This window comes from Myodes glareolus, chromosome 27 (genome assembly GCF_982192425.1).
Source record: "Myodes glareolus chromosome 27, mMyoGla1.1, whole genome shotgun sequence".
In the NCBI taxonomy this organism is placed as follows: Eukaryota; Metazoa; Chordata; class Mammalia; order Rodentia; family Cricetidae; genus Myodes; species Myodes glareolus.
In genome coordinates this window covers 31,537,410-31,563,257 of record NC_142052.1, presented here as the reverse complement: position 1 = coordinate 31,563,257, position 25,848 = coordinate 31,537,410, and the positions used below count along the sequence as shown (strand labels likewise).

The window sequence follows — 25,848 nt, the reverse complement described above, 5'->3', positions numbered from 1 at the left end:
GCACAAGTAAAAGTGCGATCAAAGTCATGTTTCAAACATTTTGGCAGTCATACAGAAATGCAGAAAGAAGAAATATGAATAAATTCAATGTGTGAATACAGCATACATTGTTTACTAAGTGTATTAACTTTGATTACTAAATTTTGGAGTAGAGAAAGCATATAGTACTCTAAGTATCTCATTTGAATCAAGCTGCCTCTTCACTGATCATGTTATTAATTGCTACAATATTGGGCAACATTTGAAGGTTCTCCTTACCTATCCACTCGTCCAGCTACCTAGTATTCTTTAAGGGTTGCTGACTCTCTCTTTCTTCCTTTTAAATCCCTCTCTTTCATTTGTTCCTTTGGTGTGTAAGTTTAAAAAAATTTTCAAATACAGAAAAAAAACCCTTGAGATAAATTTACAAAAAATAGCTTTAGTGGTTAGATTCCAGTGACTGTGAAAAAAAAATACCCCTGAGAAATGCTCAAAGACAGAAAGAGATCAGAGGTTCAGTAGGTCCAGTCAGAGATTATGCTAATGCAGAAACATAACTCCACTGTAGAGGGCTATCATTGAAACTCTGTACAGGGGTGACTTGAGGTTGCACTCTTGCTGACATGCTTGGCAGGCCAAGTAAGGAGGAAACATACCTCCTCTATCAGTAGAATGCCCTGCCAATAGTCAGTCCTTGAGTACACAGAAGTGCTCTAGAGTTCACTAGCTATGAATAGGTTGTGCTTTGTCTTCTGATGAAGTGTTTGTATATATTATATTACAGCTAAAGATTTTTCAATAACAACAGGCTTCTTTTTTAGATTAACTAGGGAAGAAAACTATTGAAATAACTTGTATCAAAGTTGGTAGTTTCTCTATTTCAAATATTATGAGAACCTAGCTTGGATTGTTATTCAAGTATTATTAGAGAGCACTGACTTTGCAATAAAGTATGCAGTTGTATTTTCTACCCTGCATCTTTTGTGTTCTGATTTCTGTGGTACTACCCAGAGTCATCCATAATGGAGGTAGTTGGGAAGGGACCCCAACTATTCGTTCCTGAGACAGGGACCCTGAAAGAATGTCAGGAGTGTCAGATAATAAGAAAATTAATTACAGGGTAATGGGACAAGATAACTTTTCTCTTTCTGTCTATGCCTAAGAATTTGCTGGAAATTCATGACACCCCTGTATCTATATCAGACTTAGAGATGTGCCTTGAAACTATCAATTCATATAATCCTTGATTTCCCTCAGAAGAGAATTAAATGGATATGGAAAATTGGAATTGGGTTCAGATAAATGAGGAGAGGAAGCTACTAACTCAAGGACAGGAAGGACCTTGTGGTCAGATACTGACTGACCATCTGTGCTGTGCTTTGTTCTGCTTTTGTATTTAAGGAAGTTCTGAAATAAACCCTGGGCTGTTTGGCTGCTTCAGCATGACTGGACACACCTCCCAATTCTATCCTGTCTTCTGTTTCTTCTGACTTTACTTTGGCCTCGAGAATATCCTATCCAGGAACCCTAGCTGACCTTGTAGGAGCTACTCCTATAGCTCCTACATCCAGCTGTGCAGCTTTCTGGGGAGGGGTGTCTTCATAGGGACACCACAAATTCCAAGGGTGCTCTTAGGTACATTAAGGATATCCTGGGAGCATCAGCAATTGCACGGCATAAATATAAAAAGGAAGTTTGCTGTGTAGCATGAAAAACAAGTAAGGAGTAACTCGAGTATAATTGCAAAATAAGTAATAGCAAAATAAGAAGTAATTTGTATATAATTTTCAAAAAGTTAAATATAGGCCAGGAAAATAGCAAACAGCTGTTTGTACATTACTTATAGATATTTAAAGGTCAGAGGTCCTAAGGAAGGACAACAATAATTGCTTCAGTTTTTGAAATGTATAAAAGATGTGCGCTCCCGGTTTTCTCCAGAATAAGTATAAATCTAGAGCTTTAAAAAGTATATGTGAATGAATGAGTGCATATTTTCTTGGTCTGTGTTTTGACCGTTACTACATTGCTGTTTTATGTGACTATGTTTTTAAAAATGTTAAGTGGTACCAGTACCTGTTTGTCTGTCATTACTGTACATTTTTGTGTATTCACCTTCTTTTTTATCCTGAAAGAGATGAGCAGGCAGCCACTGCCTTTATCCTTCTGGAAATTTTTATTGAATCAGTTCCAGAACTTTGGGTCCCAAAAGAAAAGCTTCTCTAAGGAGAGGTGTGAAACTGACCACCTTCCTTCATTATACTCTGATCTGGACCACCGCCTGACAGCAGTTCCTGCAGGGGACAGGGTTGCATGCTCATGCTCACATCGGCACAGTTCCAAATGAAAGTCACAATTGTGTGTCGTCAAGGAGTTTTTGAAGCATTCCAGTTAAAGAATTTCTTCACACAAATCTCCAATCAATAGAATTGGGAGGGAGGAAACCAAAAGCATAAGTACCCCTACCAGTGTGGAATGGGGCAGCTGCATACTGAATTTGCATATGGCTCATATAGGTCTTTTTAAAACCAGAGTGTATCAAAGGAGATTTTGAAGGAGGAAATTTGTTAGATTTTCATCCCCGATCCTGAACAAGATCAGAGATGGGCTGGATTTTATACTGAGGGATTGGTTACATTTGTGCTGACTTGGAGAAGGAGAGAATATGGGGCTTTATTATTTGGTTGTGCTTTGAGTGTGTGTTTCTTTCACTGGCACTTTTTAATGTTTGGGCTGTTTTCAAGGAGATATTTTTTTTTAGCCAGTTCTAGATTCAGAGGAAAAGTGCTTTCCTTTGGCTCTGCTTTCAGGTCCAAGGTGTGTTTCTTTGACTAGCCCTTTCTCCCACTCATAGGCACAAAAAATGGTTTTGCCCATTAGGTTGCTGGTTCAAACAAAATAAAAAGAGATATCATAGTGCTTAAACAGATTTTTACACTATCGATTTTTTTTCTAGACAATAACTGCTATTGGTTTACTGACTATATGTGTGTTGGCTTAAGATCTTTTAAAAATAAGTTATGATAAGCCCTCCGTTTCCTTCACAGGCCCAAATGATTAGGGTAATATGCATAAACTTTATTAGATTGATTACATACAACAGCCTTTCTCCTGAATGAAGTACAAAACATTAAAACACTCAATTTACTTATAGAGTTTCACTATAGTATAATTATTCTCATGGTTTTGCAGAATACATACATTAAATTCAAAGAGGTTTTCTGAAAGATGGTTAATTTTATGGATTTGGAGATTATTGTGACAAAGGATTTACCACAGATTCCATTCACTGTTATCTCTCCAGTCTGTGTTCTTTTAGGGATTTGAAAATGAGTAAGATGTGAAAAATCTTTCTTACACTGATATACATTCATAAAGATTCCCTACACTGTGTGTTCTTTTATTGCCATGAACAGTACAGTGGTTTCCAAAGGCCTAACCAAACTGATTACATTCATAGGGGTTCTCTCTCCTATGTGATCTTTGTATATTTGAAGATGACTGTGTTTTACAAAGGCCATACCAAAATGATTACAATCATATTATTTCTCTCTACAATGTGTTTTTTTATGCAATTGAAGACGACTGCAACTTGGAACAGCCTGATCACACTGTTTATATTCATGGTGTTTCTATCCAGTATGTGTTCTTCAAAGCAATTGTAGATTACTGTGCAGTGCAAAAGCCTTACAAAACTGTTAACATTCATAGCATTTCCTTCTCTCCAGTATGATTTCTTTTATGCAATAGAAGACTGTTTTGATAGGCAAAGACCTTGCCACATTGGTTACATTCATAGGGTTTCTCCACAGTATGTGCTTTTTAAGCAATTGAAGATGACTGAGACACGCAAAATCCTTACCACAGTGATTACATATAGGGTTTCTCTCCAGTATGTGTTCTTTTATGGTTTTGAAGACTACTGTGTTAGGCAGAGGCCTTACCAAACTGATTACCTTCAACGTGTTTCTCTCCAGTATGTGTCCTTTTATGCTTTTGAAGATCACTGTTTTCAGCAAAGGCCTTACCACACTGATTACATTCACACGGTTTGTCTCCAGTATGTGTTCTTTTATGGTTTTGGAAGACTATGGTGTTGGGCAAAGGCCTTACCACACTGATTACATTCATAGGGTTTTTCTCCAGTATGTGTTCTTTTATGCCTTTGAAGACTACTGTGTTGGGCAAAGGCCTTACCACACTGATTACATTCATAAGGTTTTTCTCCAGTATGTGTTCTTTTATGCTTTTGAAGACTACTGTGTTCGGAAAAGACCTTACCACACTGACTACATTCATAGGGTTTTTCTCCAGTATGTGTTCTTTTATGCAACTGAAGATGTCTGTGCCGGGCAAAGGCCTTACCACATTGATTACATTCATAGGGTTTCTTTCCAGTATGTGTTCTTTGATGACTTTGAAGACTAATGTGTTTTGAAAAGGCCTTACCACACTGATTACATTCATAGGGTTTTTCTCCATTATGTGTTCTTTGATGACTTTGAAGATTACTGTGTTTTGAAAAGGCCTTACCACACTGATTACATTCATAGGGTTTCTCTCCAGTATGTGTTCTTTTATACAGATGTAGAGAACTGTGCCGGGCAAATGCCCTACCACATTGATTACATTCATAGGGTTTCTCTCCAGTATGTGTTCTTTTATGCTGTTGAAGACTTCTGTGCAGGGAAAAGGCCTCACCACATTGATTACATACATATGGGTTTTCTCCAGTATGTGTTCTTTTATGATTTTGAAAATCACTGTGAAATACATAGGCCTTACAACACTGATTACATTTATATGGTTTCTCTCCAGTATGTGTTCTTTTATGCAGTTGAAGATAACTGTGCCTGGCAAATGCCTTACCACATTGATTACATTCATAGGGTTTCTCTCTGGTATGTGTTCTTTTATGATTTTGAAGACTACTCTGAGCTGCAAAGGCCTTACCACACTGATTACATTCATAGGGTTTCTCCCCAGTATGTGTTCTTTTATGCAATTGAAGATTACCATGCTGGGCCCGGTATGTGTTCTTTGATGACTTTGAAGATTAGTGTGTTGTGAAAAGGCCTTACCACATTGATTGCACTCAAAGGGTTTCTTTCCAGTATGTGTTCTTTGATGACTTTGAAACTTACTGTGTTTTGAAAAGGCCTAACCACATTGATTACATTCATAGGGTTTCTCTCCAGTATGTGTTCTTTTATGAAATTGAAGACTTCTGAGCTGGGCAAAGGCCTTACCACATTGATTACATTCATAGGCTTATTCTCCAGTATGTGTTCTTTGATGACTTTGAAGATTAGTGTGTTGTGAAAAGGCCTTACCACATTGATTACAAGCAAAGTATTTCTCTCCTGTATGTGTTTTTGATGACTTTGAAGATTACTGTGTTTTGAAAAGGCCATACCACACTGATTACATTCATAGGGTTTCTCTCCAATATGTGTTCTTTCATGCAATTGAAGTTTACTGTGCTGGGCAAAGGCCTTACCACATTGATTACATTCATAGGGTTTCTCTCCAGTATGTGTTCTTTGATGACTTTGAAGATTACTGTGTTGTTAAAAGGCCTTACCAGATTGTTTACACTCATAGGGTTTCTTTCCAGTATGTGTTCTTTTATGCTTTCGAAGATCACTGTTTTCAGCAAAGGCCTTACCATACTGATTACATTCATAGGCTTTCTCTCCAGGATGTATTCTTTTATGACTTTGATGAGTTTCATAAAGAACAAAGTCTTTATCATCTTGACTGCATTCATAGGGTTTTTTCCCAGAATGCTTTCTTTTAAGCACTTGAATATTACTGTGATAAGCAAAGGCTTTACCACACTGCTTACTTTTAGAGCATTTTTGCCCATTATGTGTTTTTTCTTTCTGTAGAAGGTGAGTGTCATAAGACAAGTCTTTAACACAGTGAGGATACATGGAAAGTTTCTCCTCACCATTTGGATTCCTTTCAATCCTGCACAATAAGTGGCACATTTAAAAAATTTACCTCATTCAAGACACTGTTGAACCATATATCTCTATGAATTAATTTTATAATTTGATCCAATTCTAAAAGGAATTAGGTATTAAAACTTCATAACTCTGTTTAAAATCATGTTTGCTTTTTAATTAATGATCAGGTTGCATCTAGGAATATGAGTATAATGATAAATTCCTTTGTCATGGTTTACCTTTTCACATATAGAAAAACATTTTATATTATATTATTCACACTTTTGAAGACAACTGAATACACTGAGAGATTTACCAACTTTACTGCATTCATAAATTTTACTATACTGTGAATCATATATATTTGCTAAGTGAACTAGGACATTCAGAAGTATTTGCACAAACCTAGAACTCATGTGGCATTTTTGTAATATTTATATATTAATAATGATGTAGAAAACCATCAGTATTGTATACTTGAATCAAATTTAACAAGTATACTCTACATGGGAACTATTGCTGATCTTCTTTTTGTTATCAAGGAGAGGTATGTTAAATCTTTCCATATCCCTATGCTCATAAGCTTATATACACATAGGAAAGGAAGAATAATTCACAGATATGAAATTGAGGTATATGGATTTGTGAGGATTTAATAACCATCTATGCACTTAAAGCTGTGCTTATTGCATTGTTGCTTTTATTTAAAAGTTCTAGGAAAAATTACAATATCATCAGAGGCACATTGTTATCAACTTGCACGTGAAAATTACCTTGCATGTCTTCTAGAACATTGCCAATATTCTTCAGTGTTATGGTCTTCCCAAATGTAACCTGAAATTCAGGACCAGAATATATGTCATATCATTTAACAATGTTCAACATTTAGCTTATTATCTTAAGTGCACCTAAGAACTATGACTGCTTTATTCACCTCATTCTTCTTTCTAAATCAAATTGCAGAACAACATCCTTTACAAAGGAAAAGCTGTTTCCATACTTTGAAACATGAAGGAAATTCATTATTACCTATAGAAATGAGGATCCTGTAGGTCTCCAGCATTACATCTTTATAGAGAATCTTCTGGGAAGGATTCAACAAATCCCACTCTTCCTGAGTGAAGTTGATATACACATCATCATAGGTCACTGCCTTCTAAAATATACGACACATGTGTAAAATGGAAAGCATGACAGTGATAAAGTTGGAAATGCATACTTCTTTCAGAGTATAGACATATGATTCTGGTGTTTCTTAATCTTATTCCATGACATAGACAGTCACTTTTGAAGGAAATTGAAAAGCAAAGTAAACTCTGTCATTTCTGTACTCTTTATAAGGGTTATCACCTCAGAAGAGCAATGTCTATTGACAGGAAGAGACAACAATAAAGATCAACAGTATATAGTATGCATGAGAAAATTGTATGAAGAGTTAAAGACCACACAATAAAAGTAATATGGACACACTGGGTGTATTGTGTCTTTAGCCACAACACTCAGAAAACAGAGGTGGATATATTTGTCTCTAAGTAGAATGTCAGTCAAGCATATGCAATCAGGTCCAGGACCGGTTGAAGAACACATTAAGACACTGTCTCCTTTGCAAAATCAGTGAAACAGACAAATGGAACAGAAAGAACTGAAAGACATTTATTGAAGTTCTTACATATAATTTTGCATTCATTCCAGTTTTGTATTCATCTTCCAGCTATCGAAGTGCCATAATTTAAACTGTAATTCCAATAACATTTTGTAGAATGGAACTTCATGTATAAAGCAGTTAAAATGGACAGATGAAAACACTAGAAATATAAATGTTGGTCATTAATAATCAACACAGGGCTGGTGAGAGGGTAGAGTATTTCAGAGTTCTAGCTGGTCTTGGGTGGCGGTGAGCACATTTTCCAGTACTTACATGGAGATCACAAATTTCCATTGTTCCATGATCAGGAACTCTGAGATCTTTTGATCACCATGATGACCAGGTACCCATGTAATGAATATCCAGACATATAAAATTGTCATATTGATTTTACAAAAAAAATCAATTCAAGAATAACAAGCCAGATGAATTTCATATACTTGCAATTAAGTGACTCAGAATGCTCAGGCAGTATTAATGTGATAAATACATGACATCCTGGGAATCAGAGTGAAACCCTCCTTGAAATTTTAAAATTCAAGATACAAATGAAGCTCAGCACAGCAGCATATACTTGACATATAAAAAACCTGTATTCCAGGGTTAACACCCTAAAATATAAAAATGAATAGAGCCAAAAATGATGTCCCCCTTTACTTTCAGGTATTTGGAACCACACAGTAAGGGTTACTCAGACAAGCAAACAAAATAATTAAAATAGCAGGTTGCCAAACTCTGTAAAAGCAACTGTTTCTGCTATATCTTATTTTTAGTTATAGAATATACATAAGATATAGAATACATAGATCAAGCCTATTATGATAGCAAAATCATTTCAGTATAAGTAAAAAATTGTCAAATTAATGACAAACACAAAACAGTAGAGATAAATGTCAGGAAATAGTTGAGGGTACTAAGACTGACCACATACAGTGAGGAATTTCATCTAGACAGGCTTCTCCTACTAAAGATTCACACTTGTCTGCATTTGTTTTTATTGCATACCTAAAATTGTTTACTGTCCAGGGGTGCTTTTTAAAATGCTAAGCACTTTTTAAAAATGTAAGCTGCATCATTGCTAAGGGAAATACAGCAGAGCCTGCTTTCCCCACCCAGTCCAGCATGGCTTGCTGCATATAAGCTGCATGCACTGCCCTACTTCCAGGCACACAGCCAGTACATGCAACCATTATGCAAGCTTCAGCATGCTCCTCACAAACCCCATCCAAATACCTGGTCTCCTAAAAGAACTAGAGCTCATACTAGCAGCACGTCCCAGAAATTCTACATGTCAAAATGGTGCATCTTTTTTGCCTGCTACTGCTGCTGAGTCAGGAAAACCTCTCTTAAAGGAGGTGTGGCATGCCATCAGCAAAGAGCAACACTCTGTGTTAAACCTCTCGATGTTTTTTTCCTGGAATTCCTTTTCAAGCCCTCTCAGGTTTTACATGGATTTAGTTAGTTATGTGAGCACCAATTTGTTCCAAAAAAAGGGTCACTTGTCCTTTCCAGCCACCCAGCTAGCTTAGATTCAAAAATAATTACACAGAAACTATTAATTACAACACTGCTTGGCCTATTAGCTCTAACTTCTTATTGGCTAACACTTACATATTAATATAATCCATCTCCATTAATTTGTATATCACCATGAGGTCATGGCCTACCAATAAATCACGTCTAGTAACTTTATCTAATGGTTTGGAAAGTAAGATATTTTCCCTTGAATGCTGGCTCTTTCCTGGGTCAGGTCACCTGTTCTGGTGTATTGCCTTGTTAAGTTCTACCGGCCGCTTTTGTGATTTTGATATGCCTATTATCATTTTCCTTGCCTATGGGTTTTCCACCTATGTCTGTAAAAACTAGAAACCTCATGGAGATCTGCCCTTATTCTTACTCTTCTTTTTCTTCTCCTCACTATTTCTACATTTTCCACTTAATCTCCGTTCTCCTTACTCTTCTCCTTATTCTTTCTCTTCTATGTGCTTCCTTCACTTCATTTTTTCCTCTTGCATGAAAAATAAAGAAGACACAGAAGTAATGTTCTTAAGTTTAATTTTACATTCAAATCCTCCCCTGCTGTAGATATCCATTATGGAGGTCTATGGGGATACTGAGGCTGGTAATCAAGGCCCCCTAATAGAGACAGAAATGACACCCCCACCTTTTCTCTTTTATTGTCCTTCTAGCAGAAGGTGTGACACAAATTAAAGGTGTGCCTTACAGCTTCAAGTTCTAAAAGAAGAGTCATCCTGTCTGCTTGAGTTTTGAACTCCTCCTCAGCTGAAGTCACCTTTTCATCATATTTGCATGGAATACAAGGATCTTTATACACTTTTCCCATTTCTGGAGATTATTCACATTATTCTTCCTCAGATTTCTTGTCTCACTAATTTTCTAATCATGCCCTTTACTAATCCCTGACTTATCCAGCCAACCCACTGGATAGAGTCCATCAGTCAGTAAATTGCTAGTTGCACATTAGGTCAATTCTTCCAAATAAACTGTATGAAAATGTCTACTCTTTGAACTTCTGCCCACTGTGAAGATTTCCCTTTACAAGTATCTTTCAGTGTTGTGCCAGTAAGGGGTTGCAATCCTGCAGCTGTCTAATTCTTGTTGGTTCCAGCATGATGTATAGAGCCATCAGCCAGGCCCTAGGCTTCTCTTCCTTATTCAGCCAATCATATGGAATAGGCTATAGGTGTATGTTTAACAGCAGAAGGCATTGTAACAGGAGTAGAAATGATTGGCATCTGGCCACTTCTTCATGTAGCTTCCTTGTGCCTTTGCTCTGCTTGGTTCTGATCTCTTATATACCACTTGCATTTGATAAAAGATTACAGATACACATGTCCTACTTTATAACTTGATAGATCTGATAATACCCAGCTCATGATGGGCATTATAGGTCACATGATAAGGTGTTTACCCACTGTCAAATATTCAGTTTCTCCCAGAGACTGGAATTAATGGCATGTGCTCATATTTGACTATATTTATTTTTGAAAGTAATTATATGGGCAGTAGTAGCAGACACTTGGAATGCATTTAAGAGATCCTTTATTGTTCCAGTTTTCCAGTGATCCTTTTCTTGTAACTCAGTTTTCTTCTATTCTTGTGTGTCTGTGTGTGTGTATGTATGTGTGTGTATGTATGTATATAGACTATGTATCAAAGACCATAAATTGCAGTGAACTTCCTGCCTCTGTTTCAAGATTACTGGTATGAAAAGAATGTACTACCACACTGTTCAAGGATTCCTAGTCAGGGTCAGAAACCTAATGTTGATTAAAAAGTAGATTTCTCCTCCATTTGACAGAATTGCTCTTAGGAAGGGATCAGCTCCCTAATGGTTTATCCAATGAAAAGTAGTCAGTCCACTATCCTTACATACACAACCAACAAAAATGGAAGCAGTGAATTGCATTCATGTATCAGCATAGTTATTCACCCACACTTAACAAGATGAAGTTGGAAGGGATTTGTGGCAGGGATTAAATGAACAAATAAACTCCAAAAGTAATGTACCTTCTTTTAATTAACATTTTTGGGGCTTAATTTTAAATTAAAAAGAGCAGCTAGATAGTTGGCTCAGCAATTAGAGAACTGGGTGCTATTACAGAGGACCCTGATTGCATTCCTGGACCCTGCATGCTAGCTCACCATCTGTTCTAAATCCATTCCCAGGTATCTCATCCCTTCTTCTGCCCTCTGTAGGTACTGTGCACAGGCATATTCACACAAAACACCATATAAGTAAATAAATTTAAGGTTAGAAAAAATAAAGGATGAAATTCTCTACAGTAATGTCACAACCCTGAGAAAAGCAACAAGCCAGGTCTAGTTAAAATGGACTCCTTGTCTTCTATGGAAGCAGCTGGGGCCTTCTGCATTGCCACCCTGCACAGAGCAAAAGCAGCTTTGCTCTGAGATTAATAGAGATCATCATAACCATTCTTTCAGAAGCACTGTATAGAGGGCTGTTAGGTAGGTGACTTTTCCTTGAAGTTTTCTGGCTTTGTGTTCTTCATGTTTTGTAGCTGTGAGAATTATGGTTTTGGTACAGTTGTCTTTTAGATCAAACATCAAAATTAACAATCAACTTTTCACAGTGTCATCTCCTTGATTTTCAACTAAGAACTTATGGTATCATATGAACATGCCAGAGGCATTTCTTTCCATCATTTTCTAACTCACATATGTTCCTACATGACTTTGAAGGAAGAATGTCCCTAAATATCTGTTTTTACATTGTATTCATGTTTGGTAGTGGATTTATTAACTGAGCATGCTTAAGAAAAGGGAAAACATTACATGCACATGTTCAGACATCCTAAGTAAAATCCCCATACTTCCTTTGTTGACAAAAAAACACTGATTTGAAAATTACTCCTGTGTACTGTGTGCCTCCTGCAAGCAATATTTTTTGTTTCGTTTTGTTTGTCTTGGCTGTTGAGATGCTATTTTTGGTAGTCAAACTGACTACCTCTGGGATTAACTAATACACAACGAATTAATTATATCTGAGAAAGATTTTACTTAAATGTTTTGAAATGGAAAAATCCTCGTGGTGGCATACAGATTAGTAGATATGGGTTAGTCAAGATGTGAGAGTTAGCCAATAAGAGGCTAGAACTAATGGACCAGGCAGTGTTTAAATGAATACAGTTTCCATGTAATTATTTTGGGTGTAAAGTAGTCAGGGAGCCAACGTGAATGCAGCCCACCATTCCTTTTTGCAACAGCTTTTTAGACAAAAAGGAAGAAATGTTACTGAAGTTCTTAGTAATTCCATCATTGACAGGAGACCAAAAACATCAAAAATACTTTAGGAGCTATGACTTTTGTTGCTAAGTGATTCTGGGGTCCTTAGGAAGCAGGAAAGTTTAAAGTGGTACTGAAGGCCTGTAAGGAGAAAAGGACCCTTCATTAATCTCTATTCTAGGTGCAGACCTAACATTTCAACGTGGCTATGTCAAACCGCTGGCAAAGGAATCTAGTCTGTGGAGATCAAGAAATGGCAACTTATCTATCAGAAATAATAGTTTAACTAATTTCACATTAGCAACCACAACTAGAAACAAGCTAGAAATTTTAAGCTTCCTTCCTACCCCTGCTTTCTGAACTGTGACTATGATTTCTTGAAATACGTGGACAGTGAACTCTGATTTTCACAAAAGTACCTCTGTATCACTACTCCATAATAAAATCTGGACAGCATTAGAACACAAATTCCCCTCCCTCTTTGTCTTCTTACTGTGAAGTCAAGGTTTACGCTGGAATATCTGACTCAGTTAGACTAGGAGGCAGAAAATGGGTGGTCGAAATGATGTAATTATAATTTCCAAAAATTATGTTAAGAAACTGTAACAAGCTTTATAGCCATGTTCTCCAGGGCACCTCCAGCTCCTACTGCAGGGACTTCTTGATTTCTCAAGGCCCTCCCCTCCCCCCATGTTCACCCTTTTGTCTGCAGGGTCTTTGGAACTTCAAGAGTCCTGTGCCTGTGCTGAGGACATCCTTACAGACCTGTGAGTGGGTGCAATCCCTGGGCAGCGAGGAAAGTCTGGGAAAGAAGCACTGGGCCCCTCAGCTCCTGCTGCAGAGCCTTTTTTGTTCCAAGCATCCCTGCTTCCCTACCCCGACAAGCATGCCCGATTGCCATAAGGTCCTTGGCCCAGGAACAGTTCCTGCTCCAGCACTGAGGCTATCTACCCAGAGGGGAACAGTGTCTACTCCTACACTGAGACTATCCACCCAGAGGGGAACAGTTCCTGCTCCTGCACTGAGGAGATCTACCCAGAGCCAGTCACAGAACAGATTGGACCAAGACGCCAAGACTATCCTGGCTGCATTTGAAGGAAGAGATGTGCAGGTGTCAATGCAAGATTTGCTCCAACCTGAAAGTGAACATGACAACACCAGATTCCAGGGATCACACAACAAGAAGACTTGAACACCCTATTCCAGAAGAAGTAGAAGAAATCAACTTGAAACATAACATTATGAAAATAATAGAGGACCTTAAACAGGAGGTGAAAAACTGCTACAAAGAAATGGAGAAGACAAACAGAATAATGAACGAATATTAAGAGTTGCAAGGGAAGAAGGTCAGTAACATATAAAGGGAAACCTATCAGAATCACACCTGACTTCTCAATGGAAACCATGAAGGCCAGAAGGTCTTGGATAGATGTGCTGCAGAAACTAAGAGACCATGGTACCAAGCCCAGACTACTATACCCAGCAAAGGAAAACTTGCATTCACCATCGATGGAGAAAACAAGATATTCCAGGACAAAAGCAGATTTAAACAATACATAGCCACAAACCCAGCCTTACAGAAAATACTAGAAGGAAAAACACAAACCAAAGAATCCAACAACACCCATAATAACATAAGCATCTAACAACCCTCCACAAGCACAACTCAAAGGAGGAGAACACACAAACACCACCACCGGAAAAAATAACCAGAGTTAGGAACCACCGGTCATTAATATCACTTACTATCAATGGACTCAATTCACCCATTTAAATAGCACAGGTTTAAAGAATGGATATGAAAACAGGATCCAACATTCTGCTGTTTACAAGAAACACACCTCAAACTCAAAGACAGACACTATCTCAGTGTAAAGGGTTGGGAAAAGGTTTTCCAACCAAATGGACCAAAGGAACAAGTGAGTGTGGCTATACTAATTTCTAACAAAATTGATTTCAAGCTAAAGTCAATCAGAAGAGATGGAGATGGACACTTTATACTCATATGAGGAGCAATACATCAGGAGGAAGACTCAATCCTGGATATCTATGCCCCTAATATAAAAGCACACACATATGTAAAAAAAACATTACTAGAACTCAAAGCATATATCAAAACCCACACTCTAATAGTAGGAGATTTCAACACACCTCTCTCACCAATGGACAGGTCAATCAGACAAACACTTAACAGAGAAATAAGAAAACTAACAGATGTAATGAATCAAATGGACTTAACAGATATCTATAGAACATTCCACCCAAACAGAAAAGATTATACCTTCTTCTCAGCATCTCTCGGAACCTTGTCAAAAAATGATCACATAATTGGTAACAAAGCAAACATCCATAGATACAAAAGAATTGTAGTAACCAACTGTGTACTATTGGATTACCATGGAATAAAGTTAGAATTCAACAACAATTCTACCCCCAGAAAGCCTACAAACTCATGGAAAAAGCTGAATAGTCAACTACTGCACCACCCCTGGGTCACGGAAGAAATAAAGAAAATAAAGTCTTCCTTGAATTCAATGAAAACAGACACACAACATACCCAAACCAATGGGACACTATGAAAGCAGTGCTAAGAGGAAAGTTCATAACACTTAGTGCCCACATAAAGAAAATGGAGAAAGCACACATTAGAGACTTAACAGCACACCTGAAAGCTCTTTAAAAAAAGAAGCAGACTCACCCAGGAGGAGTAGAAGACTGGAAATAATCAAACTGAGGGCTGAAATCAACAAAATAGAAACACGGAAAACAATCCAAAGAATCAATGAAACAAAAGTGGGTTCTTGGAGAAAAATCAACAAGATTGACAAACCCCTATCCAAACTAATCAAATGGCAGAGAGAGCACACACAAATTAATAAGATCAAAACGGAAAAGGGAGACATAAACACAAACACAGAGGAAATTTAGAGAATCATTAGATCTTACCAAAGCCTGTATGCCACAAAATTGGAAAATGAAAAAGAAATAGACATTTTTTTAGATAAGTACCATATACCAAAATTAAATCAAGGCCAAGTGAACAATTTAAATAGACTTGTAATTCTTGAAGAATTAGAAGCTGTCATCAAAAACATCCCTACTTAAAAAATCCCAGGACCAGATGGTTTTAATGCAGAAATCTACCAGAACTTCCAAGAAGAGCTAATACCTATACTCCTTAATGTATTTCACAAAACAAAAACAGAAGAGTCATTGCCAAACTCCTTTTATAAAGCTGCAGTTGTCCTGATACCAAAACCACACAAAGACACAACCAAGAAAGAGAATTACAAGCCAATCTCACTAATGAACATTGATGCAAAAATTCTCAATAAAATACTGGCAAACTGAATCCAAGAACACATCAAACAAATTATACATTATGATCAAGTAGGCTTCACCCCAGAGATGCAGGGCTGGTTCAACATATACAAATCTATCAATTTTATATGATGTAATCCATTATGTAAATAAACTGAAAGAAAAAACATATGATCATTTTATTAGATGCTGAGAAAGCATTTGACAAAAATAAACACCCCTATATGATAAAGGTCTTGAAAAGACTAGGGATACAAGGTTCATACCTAAATATTATAATAGCTATATTCATCAAGCCAACAGCTAAAATCAACTTAAATAGAGTGAAACTCAAAGCCATTCCACTAAAATCAGAAACAAGAGAAGGCTGTCCACTCTCTCCGTACCTCTTCAATATAGTGCTTGAAGTTCTAGCAATAACAATAAGACAACATAAGGAGATCAAGGGGATTCGAGTTGGAAAGGAAGAAGTCAAACTCTTTTTACTAAAAGATGATATGATAGTATACATAAGCAACCACAAAAATTCCACCAAAGAACTCCTACAGCTGATAAGGACCTTCAGTAATGTGGCAGGATACATGATGATCTCCAAAAAATCAGGTGCCCTCCTATACACAAAGGATAAAGAAGGAGAGAGGGACATCAGAGAAGCATCACCTCTCATGATACCCACAAATATCATAAAATATCTTGGGGTAACTCTAACCAAAAAAGTGAAAGTCTATTTGACAAGAACTTTAAATCTTTAAAGAAAGAAATTGAAGAGGATACCAGAAAATGGAAGGATCTCTCATGCTCTTGGATTGTGAGGCTCAACATAGTAAAAATGGCAATTCTACCAAAAGCAATCTATAGATTCAATGCAATTCCCTTCAAAACGCGAACAAAATTCTTCACAGACCTTAAGGGAACAAGAATCAATTCTATATGGAAAAACAAATCAGCCAAAATATCCAAAACAATCCTTTACAATAAAAATATTTCCAGAGGCATTACCATCCCAGACTTCAAACTCTATTACAGAGCTACAGTAATGAAAACAGCTTGGAAAGGGCATAAAAACAGAGATGTTCATGTGTTTTTAAAGGATGTACTGAGTGAAAAAAGCATAATAAAAAACTTAAAAGGGAACATTATTGTTCTGATAAATAACAATATTTCTTCAAATTCTATAATTTTATGGCCAAATAATTTCATATGTTCACAGTAATGAGATATTTTTATTGCATTGTCAATTCAATCCTTTAAAAAATGTTTTATGTGTGTTTTTGTGAATACACATGTGCCATGCTATGTATGTAGCACAGATAGGAAAACTAACAGGTGTCTATGATCTACTTCCACTTTGTGACTTTTAGTCCTTAAACCTAGGGAGTCATTTGACTGCAAATACCCTCAAAGACACTTCTTTTGGTTGAAAAATTATTTGTGAATGAGATGATGTAAGAATGTGTATAAGTAACTGATAAAGTTAACATATATGAAAAAATTGTAGGAATATTAGGGTAAACAAGATATAGAAGTCAGGTTATCAGACTTAGATGCAATAAACTTTAATAAATGATGCAATTTTATGGCATGTAATTTTGGTTGTGAGAAAGTATAAATACTTGTCTTGTTCTCAGAATGAAAACAATTAAAACATCTGTGCTGGTAAGTATATTTTCACATGCAAAGAGAATCGACTATTCAAATTGTCCCATGGTCCTCTATTCCTGTATGAAATTACATTTACAATTTGAAAAGAAAACAAGACTTTACTTTTGTAATATTTCTTCTAATTAAATTCGAACACCAATGAGATGACTCAGTGGGAAAGGACTTTTATGGGCAAGACTAGAATCCCAACCTCGATTACATCTTGAATTTTGCAGGAAAATAGATTGGTCCATGGTCAACAATTGAAAAAAAATCATTTTGTCACTTCAAAGATTCGCATTTAATGATCCTTAAAGAAGGATTCTTAAAAGAAATGCAACACTAGCTCAGATTGAGAGATAGATGTTTAATTATTAGGGATAGACTCACAAATTATAATTCTATGCTTGAACTGAGATCAGAAACCGAATCATGCAGCCAGGAAAGAGGCTGGACAAAAGCTCTATACTGGCATATATAATATAAGAGGCCATGCCCCAGAGGTAAAAATTTTTTCTAAATTCTTTTTTCTTTCTGTCCCATGTTCCTGACATGGATCAGCAACTCTGAATTTTATTTAATAACATGTATGGATTTATAGAGAGACAGAGCCAGTGTCGAACTCCAAAGCCAGCTCTATATATTCATAAACTTTTATCCACCTACAAAAGGCACCCAATGAAATGATAAGATAGAAGTGTAGATTATTGAATCTGCTCTTTAAAAAAATAAAGAGGCATTGCAGTGTTGTTTTTTGTTGCTATTGTTTATCAGGTGTTCTTGTTTTATTTTATTTTTTTCTTTACATTTTCCCCTTTTATTTGGAGGGAATGGGAAGAAGTTGCAAAAGGAGTTGGGAGCTGGATTTTGTTTATTTTTTTAAAATCATTTACAAGGGATGGGTTTTTTAAAATAATGTGTCATGAAGAATGTTGTTTATGGAAAAAAAGAAAAATGATTTATTTTTTGCTACATGGATTATGGCCCAAGATGTGGATTATGCTCTATCTCTGTGCCCAACACAATGCACATCTGAGAAATGTCTGCAGATCAGAAACTCCTTTGCCGCCTGGAATTAAGCTTTACTACATCACACCACTGCAGCTAGTGGTGGCATCACATTAAAAGCATTCAAATCATGCATTGCAAGAAGATCAATATCTTCATTTCCTACCAGTGCCTAAAATATTTGTAATATTTATAACACATATCTGAAATTGGAATGCAATATTGAGAACTTCTAGAATCTAGACCTTCAGTTTTCTTATCTCTCTTCCCACTGCACACCAAGAGCAGTGTCCATGTGTGTGCTCTGGACAATCACCATCATATCCTGAATTTCCAGAGTCACCCCTGCCCCAATAAATTCATATACAGGGAAGCTCAGAGGACAAGGGCCACTGCCAACATGAACCACATGGACCAACATAACTAGAGTCTGTCTCATGATCAGTCCAAGTCACAGCAGAAATGACAGTTCAACAGATCTGAACACTCAACACTCACCATGGTATAGCTTGTGATCTTCCTTACTACTCCTACTGCAGAGGCAGAATAGAATCATGGAAAGAACCCACAAGTGTCTGCCACTAGTACTCTTGAATCCTAACCCTTCCCAGAATCCCTCACTGGCTAGGGCCACCCAGCTGGGCTTCTCAATATTAGCAGCTTCTGTATAGGAGGATCAGAGATCAAATGACTCAGACAGTACAATCCTTCCAGTTCTGCCCTCCCAGTCCAGCAGACAGGGCCCTAGTTTAGAAAATTTGTATTTAGTACACATTATTCCACTCTCCTAGAGCACATCCTGTTCCTCATCCAAAGTACAGGGTCCTTTGCATGCAGATTCCATTGCACACTCACTTTCCAGTGCAGCCATTCCATTGCCCCAGAGAGGGGAAATCCTAAAGACACAGGTCACATATAATGTAATCATTGTTCCTGTGTAACTGTGATTACTTTGTAACTGTTGCTAAAGAAAAGCAGACCATGAATTAGAAAACAATCAAGATCATGTTAGGGCTTGGAGGGAGCAAAGACAATGTGAATATGATGTAGTTTTAATCTCAAAAATTATTTTGAAAAGTTGAAACAGGCTTTATGACCATGTGCTCCAGAGACTAAGGATTTGTTTTAGAGCACAATTAATACTTCTCATGTACTTTCCCTAAAGATGAAGATCTTAATCCAGAAAAGTAACAGTCCTATTAAGCAGGGCCACATTGTACCCAGATCATCTATTTTCTATGAACTATTGTAAATATCACAATTAGGTTTGAAGATAAGGTCAGGCCCATACCCAGATTGGCATTGTCTGTGGACTGCTAACAACGGTCAATTGGGACAGTCATACAGCATCACAATTGACTGCTGATTCCACATAAGTAATCTCAGTTGAAGGAGGAAAGCTCTCTCCCTCAGGCCAACCTCTCACTTCCTGCACTGTTTCTCCACCAACTTCAAAGTTGGTCAATGAATTAAATTCCTATACCAATCCCTCTTCATTTCCAAGTCCCCAACAAAAGCCAGAAAGATCAGCAGACACTCATTAACTGCTCTATTTTTCTTTCTCACTGACTAGTAAAGGACAAACCTGAAGGAGTTGGAGGACTGTCTTCACAGAACAGAGCAGGAGAGGCAGGATTAGGTGTTCAAATTAATTCTCAATTATGTAGCATGAGGCAAGCCTAAAGTATAGGAGACATTGCTCTGCATAGAAATCAATATAATTTGAAAGAAATGAAATGAAACTATCAATGACTTAGAAACATTGGAGAAGAGAAACAGATAGAGATAAGAGCAATACACTTAAAGAAAGTATTTGAAACTGATACCAAAAAGTGATTTTTAAGGTGATGATAATAATGCACATTTAGCTGGGCAGTGGTGGTGCACGCCTTTAATCCCAGCACTTGGGAGGCAAAAGCAGGTCGATCTTTGTGAGTTTGAGGCCAGCCTGACCTACAAGAGCTAGTTCCAGGACAGGCTCCAAAGCTACAGAGAAACCCTGTCTTAGTACAACAAAAAAGTGCACTTTTAAGATTAAATAAAATTTTTTTAATTGACTTTAAGGAAGAGTAGGCCCTTCCCTAGGAGAGAGGATGCCATTAACAAGAGATAGATTGATGGTGCCCATATACATATGTTGACTGCTGAGATCTGTAACATATAGAGCTAGTCAATGGTCTGTTTTTCAAATCTCTGAGCTGACATACATCTGTCAAGCAAGATCGATCATATATCTCTTACCAAAAGCAATCTACAGATTGAATACAATGCCCATCAAAGTCCCATCAAAATTCTTCAAAGACTTTGAAAGAATGGTACTCAAATTCATATGCAAAAAGCAAAAAAAAAACCCAAGATAGCCAAAACAATCCTATACAATAAAAGAACTTCTGGAAGCATTACAATCCCTGACTTCAACCTTTACTACAGAGCTACAGTACTGAAAACAGCCTGGTATTGGCATAAGAACTGACAGGAAGACCAATGGAACTGAAAAGAAGACCCAGATATCAATCCACATATCTTTGAATAGCTGATATTTGACAAGGAAGCAAAAAATATCAAATGGAAAAATGAAAGCATATTTAACAAATCGTGCTGGCATAACAGGATATCAACAAGTAGTAATATTAAAATAGACTGATATCTATCACCATGCACAAAACTCAAGTCCAAGTTGATCAAAAACCTCAACATAAAGCCAGCCACACTGAAACTTATAGACTAGAAAGTAGGAAGTATACTTGAAGGCATTGGCACAGGAGACCACTTCCTAAATATAACCCCAGCAGCACAGACACTGAGAGAAACGATAAATAAATGGGACCTCCTGAAACTAAAAAGTTTCTGTAAAGCAAAGGAAAAACAAGAACCTATAGAATAGGAGAAAATCATCACTAACCCCACATTAGACAGAGGTCTGATCTCCGAAATATACGAAGAATTCAAGAAATTGAACACCAAAAGAACACATAATCCTATAAAAAATGGAGTAAAGACCTAAACAGAGAACTCTCAATAGAGGAATCTAAACAGGCTGAAAGACACTTAAGGAAATGTTCAATATCCTTAGTAGTCAGAAAAATGCAAATCAAAACAACTTTGAGATTCCACCTAACACCTGTAAGAATGGCCAAGGTCAAAAACTATGAAGACAACTTATGCTGGAGAGGTTGTGGGGAAAGGGGAACACTCCTCATTGCTGGTGGGAATGCAAGCTGGTACAGTCCCTTTGGATGTCAGTGTGGCAATTTCTCAGAAAATTAGGAAACAACCTTTCTCAAGACCCAGTATTACTACTTTGGGTAAATAACCAAAGGATGCTCAATCGTGCCAAAGGACATGTGCTCAACTATGTTCATAGCAGCTTTGTTTGTCATAGCCAGAACCTGGGAATAACCTTAATGCCACTCAACTGAAGAATAGATAAGAAAAATGTGGTACATTTACACAGTGGAGTGCTAAACAGCAGAAAAAATAATGACATCTTGAATTTTGCAGGACAATGGATGGAATTAAAAAAACACTATTTTAAGTGAGGTAACCCAGACACGGAAAGATAATTATCACATGTACTCATTCATAGGTGGTTTTTAAGCATAAAGCAAAGAAAGTCAGCCTACAAACCACAATTCCAGACATTAGACAAAAATGAGGATGCTAAGAGGGACTTAGAGTTCTAATTTACATGAGAAGTAGAAAGTATAAAAAGACAAGATCTTCTGAGTAAATTGGGTGCATGGGGACCTTGGGAGAGTGTTGAAGAGGGGAGTGGAGAGGCAGGGAGTGAAGCAAAGAAAATTGTAGAGCTCAGTAAATATCAAAAAAAAAGATTGATCATATCTGCAGAGGATAGTTGCCTAATTGCAAATTCAATGTTTCTTGACTCAAGATAACCTTCCTAATCTGGATACCCACACAATCTGGTCTGTGTTCATTCACATGACATTAATTTACACATGCTGGGCAATTACAAACCACTCCTGCTACCACAATCAGGCCATTTTCATAGTGGTGTCTCAATCAGGCAACAGCTGATTGCATATGCTGTGCCCCTTGCAGTGTACACAATAATTTATTCTTCCTATTGTGGTCTGAGGACAGAAGAAATGCTCCATATGCAAATCCTTTTCCTGCAACTGCATTGGGCAGTCAACTACATGACTCAAATGCATTATTTTATTTTATTTGTTTTTGAGACAGGGATTCTCTGTACCTTTGGTGCCTGTCCTGGAACTAGCTCTTATAGACCAGGCTGGCTTCATACTCACAGAGATCTGCCTATCTCTGTCTCTCAAGTGGTTGGATTAAAGGCATACACCACCACTGCCAGCAAATACATAATTTTAAAACTGTGAATTGGTACAGTCATTTAAGAACTTTTGAAGGTGTAATATAGTGGACACGGAAGGTCACTGTCCAGAAAAGCAACTGACAGGGACCAAGGCCATGTGAGTCAACAGAAGTTGTCTCAGAAACAATATTTCTATCAGGATGGAAATGCAGCTCTTCTAGAATTAATATACCTTTCCACTGAGAAATCACATCACACACTTAGAAGATTAATAAAGAAAAGTCTCTTTAATGATGTCATGAATTGATCTCTGTTCAATGCTCAAGGGGAGCTAGGTTAGATAGGTTTTGCATTCAATATATGCTGTTACCAATAAGTATCCCTTAGGATAATGGTCCAGATTATACTTTGAACAATTGAAACAGAAACAGGCAACTTACCAGTCTAAATATTTAGGCCAAAATATTCTCAGGATACTTTCTTAGGTATGCCAGTGACCTGTTACAGCAGGTCATTCTTCACTGAATGGGGTTCTAAGATGAAGATCACAAGGGAGGAGAAAGGCTGGACTGGACAAGTACAAGGTAAGAAAGATAGGGTGGGGAGATGTGGCAGAAGATAAGTCCCATGCCTAGTAAGCTTCTTAGGAAAAATAGCTTCTTAGCCTAGCACTGGTGGGGCATGCCTTTAATCCCCACCAGCAGATCTCTGTGAGTTCAAGGCCATCCTGGTCCACAAGAGCTAGTTCCAGAACAGGCTCCAAAGCTTCGGAGAAACCCTGTCTTGAAAAACCAAAAAAAAAAAAAAAAAGGAAAAAGAAAAAAAGCATCTTGCCAGGTGATGGTGGCATAAGCCTTTAATCCCAAGAAACAGAGAGAAGAGCCCTTTGCCTCTCTGTGAGTTCAAGGCCAGCCTGGTCTACTACTTCCTATAGGAGAATTGAAAGAATTAGAAACTATCCTACAATGGGGCAAATATAGAAAGAGGAGAGTCCAACAATTCTATGCAAAGGGTATACAGGGTATTTCAAAATCTTTGCTATGTACAGAGCGGCCTTGGTACTGACAACCATAGCTCCATATGGTGGGAAGGGATAGGTTGTCAAGATCTGAAGCAACCCCTCCACAAAAGCCTGGGCAACAGACCATTATGGGCTCTTCAATCCATATTCCTGGTTTTAGAGAAGGAGCTCTGTTTTATTATCAATATATCAGGTCCTTAGGGAAACTCACAAGGCTTAGGTCCCAGGCTGTTACTAGGTCTGCAGTAATGTCCCTTCTCCATGCCTGAAGTCCTATATGAAAGTCTTGATTGATCAGGTGAGTCCTTCCACAACAGTGTTTTACATTTCAAATATATGTCACCTGCTGTTCATATTGCTCATCTGACAGAACTATGCTTTTCTCAAAAAAAAAAAACTGGAACTTTATGGCGTGCCAGACTTTAAGGTTGGTTGTGACCCTGTAATGCCTCTTTTAGAAGATTGTTAAGAGGTCTGTTCTTTGATATTTCAATGGGCCTAGTGATTTTTTTTGAGACAGGGTTTCTCTGTAGCTTTGCGGCCTGTCCTGGAACTCACTTTTCAGATCAGGCTGCCTTGAACTCACAGAAATCCACTGGTCTCTTCCTCAAGTGTGCTGGAATTAAAGGCCTGCACCACCACCACCCAGCAGTGAGTTTTTATTTTTAAATCAGTGATGGCTTCTTTGAAATGGTTTGGAGTCAAATATCTGGACGATCCTGGTAAACAATGTATACCTTGGCATTCTAATCTCTACCAGCCCTAATTAACATATGCTGACATTTTGAGTGTTTTAGATGCAGTTCTCCCTCTGCTAAATTCTACTTTGTGAGGCTGAATTATTTTTTAATAATTAAGGTAGGTGGGGAAGACAGAACAGAATTTTGGAGGAAGAAAGCAGAGTCAGAGAGAGCCACCTGCCCATGCTGCTAGGTCAGACATGTTGAATCTTTCCCAGTAAGCCATGAGCTCATGGTGACATACAGATTATTAGAAATGGGTTGAATCAAGATGTGAGAGTTAGCCAATAAGAGGCTAGAACGAATGGGCCAGGCAGTGATTTAATAAATACAGATTTCTGTGTGGCTTTTTGGGGGTATAAGCTAGCCGGGCCAGGGATGCAGCCTGCTCTCCACTACATCACCTACCTGCTCCTCATTCGGGCATATCATCTTTGGTGATAACAATTTTTTCCTAGATACCTGCCTCTCACCTCCCCCAAGGAACAAATGCCTGACATCTCTGGGATGACAGTACTTGGGATGCCTCTCCAGCCACACCTTTTGCTGAATGTGGACACCTAGCTCTCCCCTTTCCCACGATGCCCTGTGCCCACAGGAAGTAGCCAGATTTGAGACTACATTCCCCAAATTCCAGCTGGCCAGGTCCAGAGTGCTAACTCTCTGGGTCAGGGGGCTAGAATAGATGCAAGGGCTGGGGCCTAAGCTCCCAACGTAACATTCTAGGCTCTTTGGATATAGGGGTGACAGAAAATTGGAGTGGTAAATATAAAAAACATTTAGGCTCTCTTTGGAAAAAAGGATGTAGACTCAAATCTGGCTACTTCCTGTGGAGTGCTCAGAACCACTTCCACAGAATATTTAAGTGAACTCCCAAAAGAGGAACACGTGGTCTCTTTCCCTTCCTCTCACTGGTCGCGTTCGTGACCTCTTGGGGCCACCCGAGAGTGCAGAACTCCCATTAAACCTGGATCTATTTTTTAATTTGGTTTGTTTTGATGTGAGTTGATTGGAATTTTGCATCGGCAGAGAGCTCACATTAGGAAAATATTCCTAACATCTTTGATGGTCTCTATATCTTTATTCCCCATTTTAACACATATCCTGCTTTTTTATTCTAAGCTCAACATATCGTTAAGGCAAAGAGGTTGATTTAACTCAGCAGGGTTTTTTATTATCTAATGTCTCCCCACAGCTGTTTCCTTTCCATTAACATTAAAAACTTTAAAGTTAATAATCCATTCTGTAACCTATATTTGGGTGTCTTAATTACCCCATTCTGTTAACTGAGCATATTTTTAAGATGCCTGATGAAGTAATATTCTAATTAATCCTTATCAATAAAAAATTAGGAGTCAGATATGGGTGTCTGAACCTGAAAGATCAGAGAAGCAGCAGAGCACCACCAGTGACTTGGACTTCCTCCATCTAAAAAAGACAAAGATCCTCTCTCAGAACCACCTGTCTACTTCCTGCCTATTATC

At 37.7% G+C, this 25,848-nt stretch overlaps 1 protein-coding gene across 1 annotated transcript in view; it reads right to left on the bottom strand.

Annotated features, from left to right (window-relative positions):
- Positions 1 to 3,903: 3,903 nt before the first annotated feature.
- Positions 3,904 to 25,848, bottom strand: part of LOC148117675 (uncharacterized) — a 48,949-nt gene continuing 27,004 nt past the window's right edge. Inside the window, 3 exon segments of the mRNA XM_087902364.1 lie at positions 3,904 to 4,062; positions 4,064 to 4,672; positions 4,841 to 5,023. Coding sequence (XP_087758490.1) covers positions 3,904 to 4,062; positions 4,064 to 4,672; positions 4,841 to 5,023 — 951 coding nt within the window.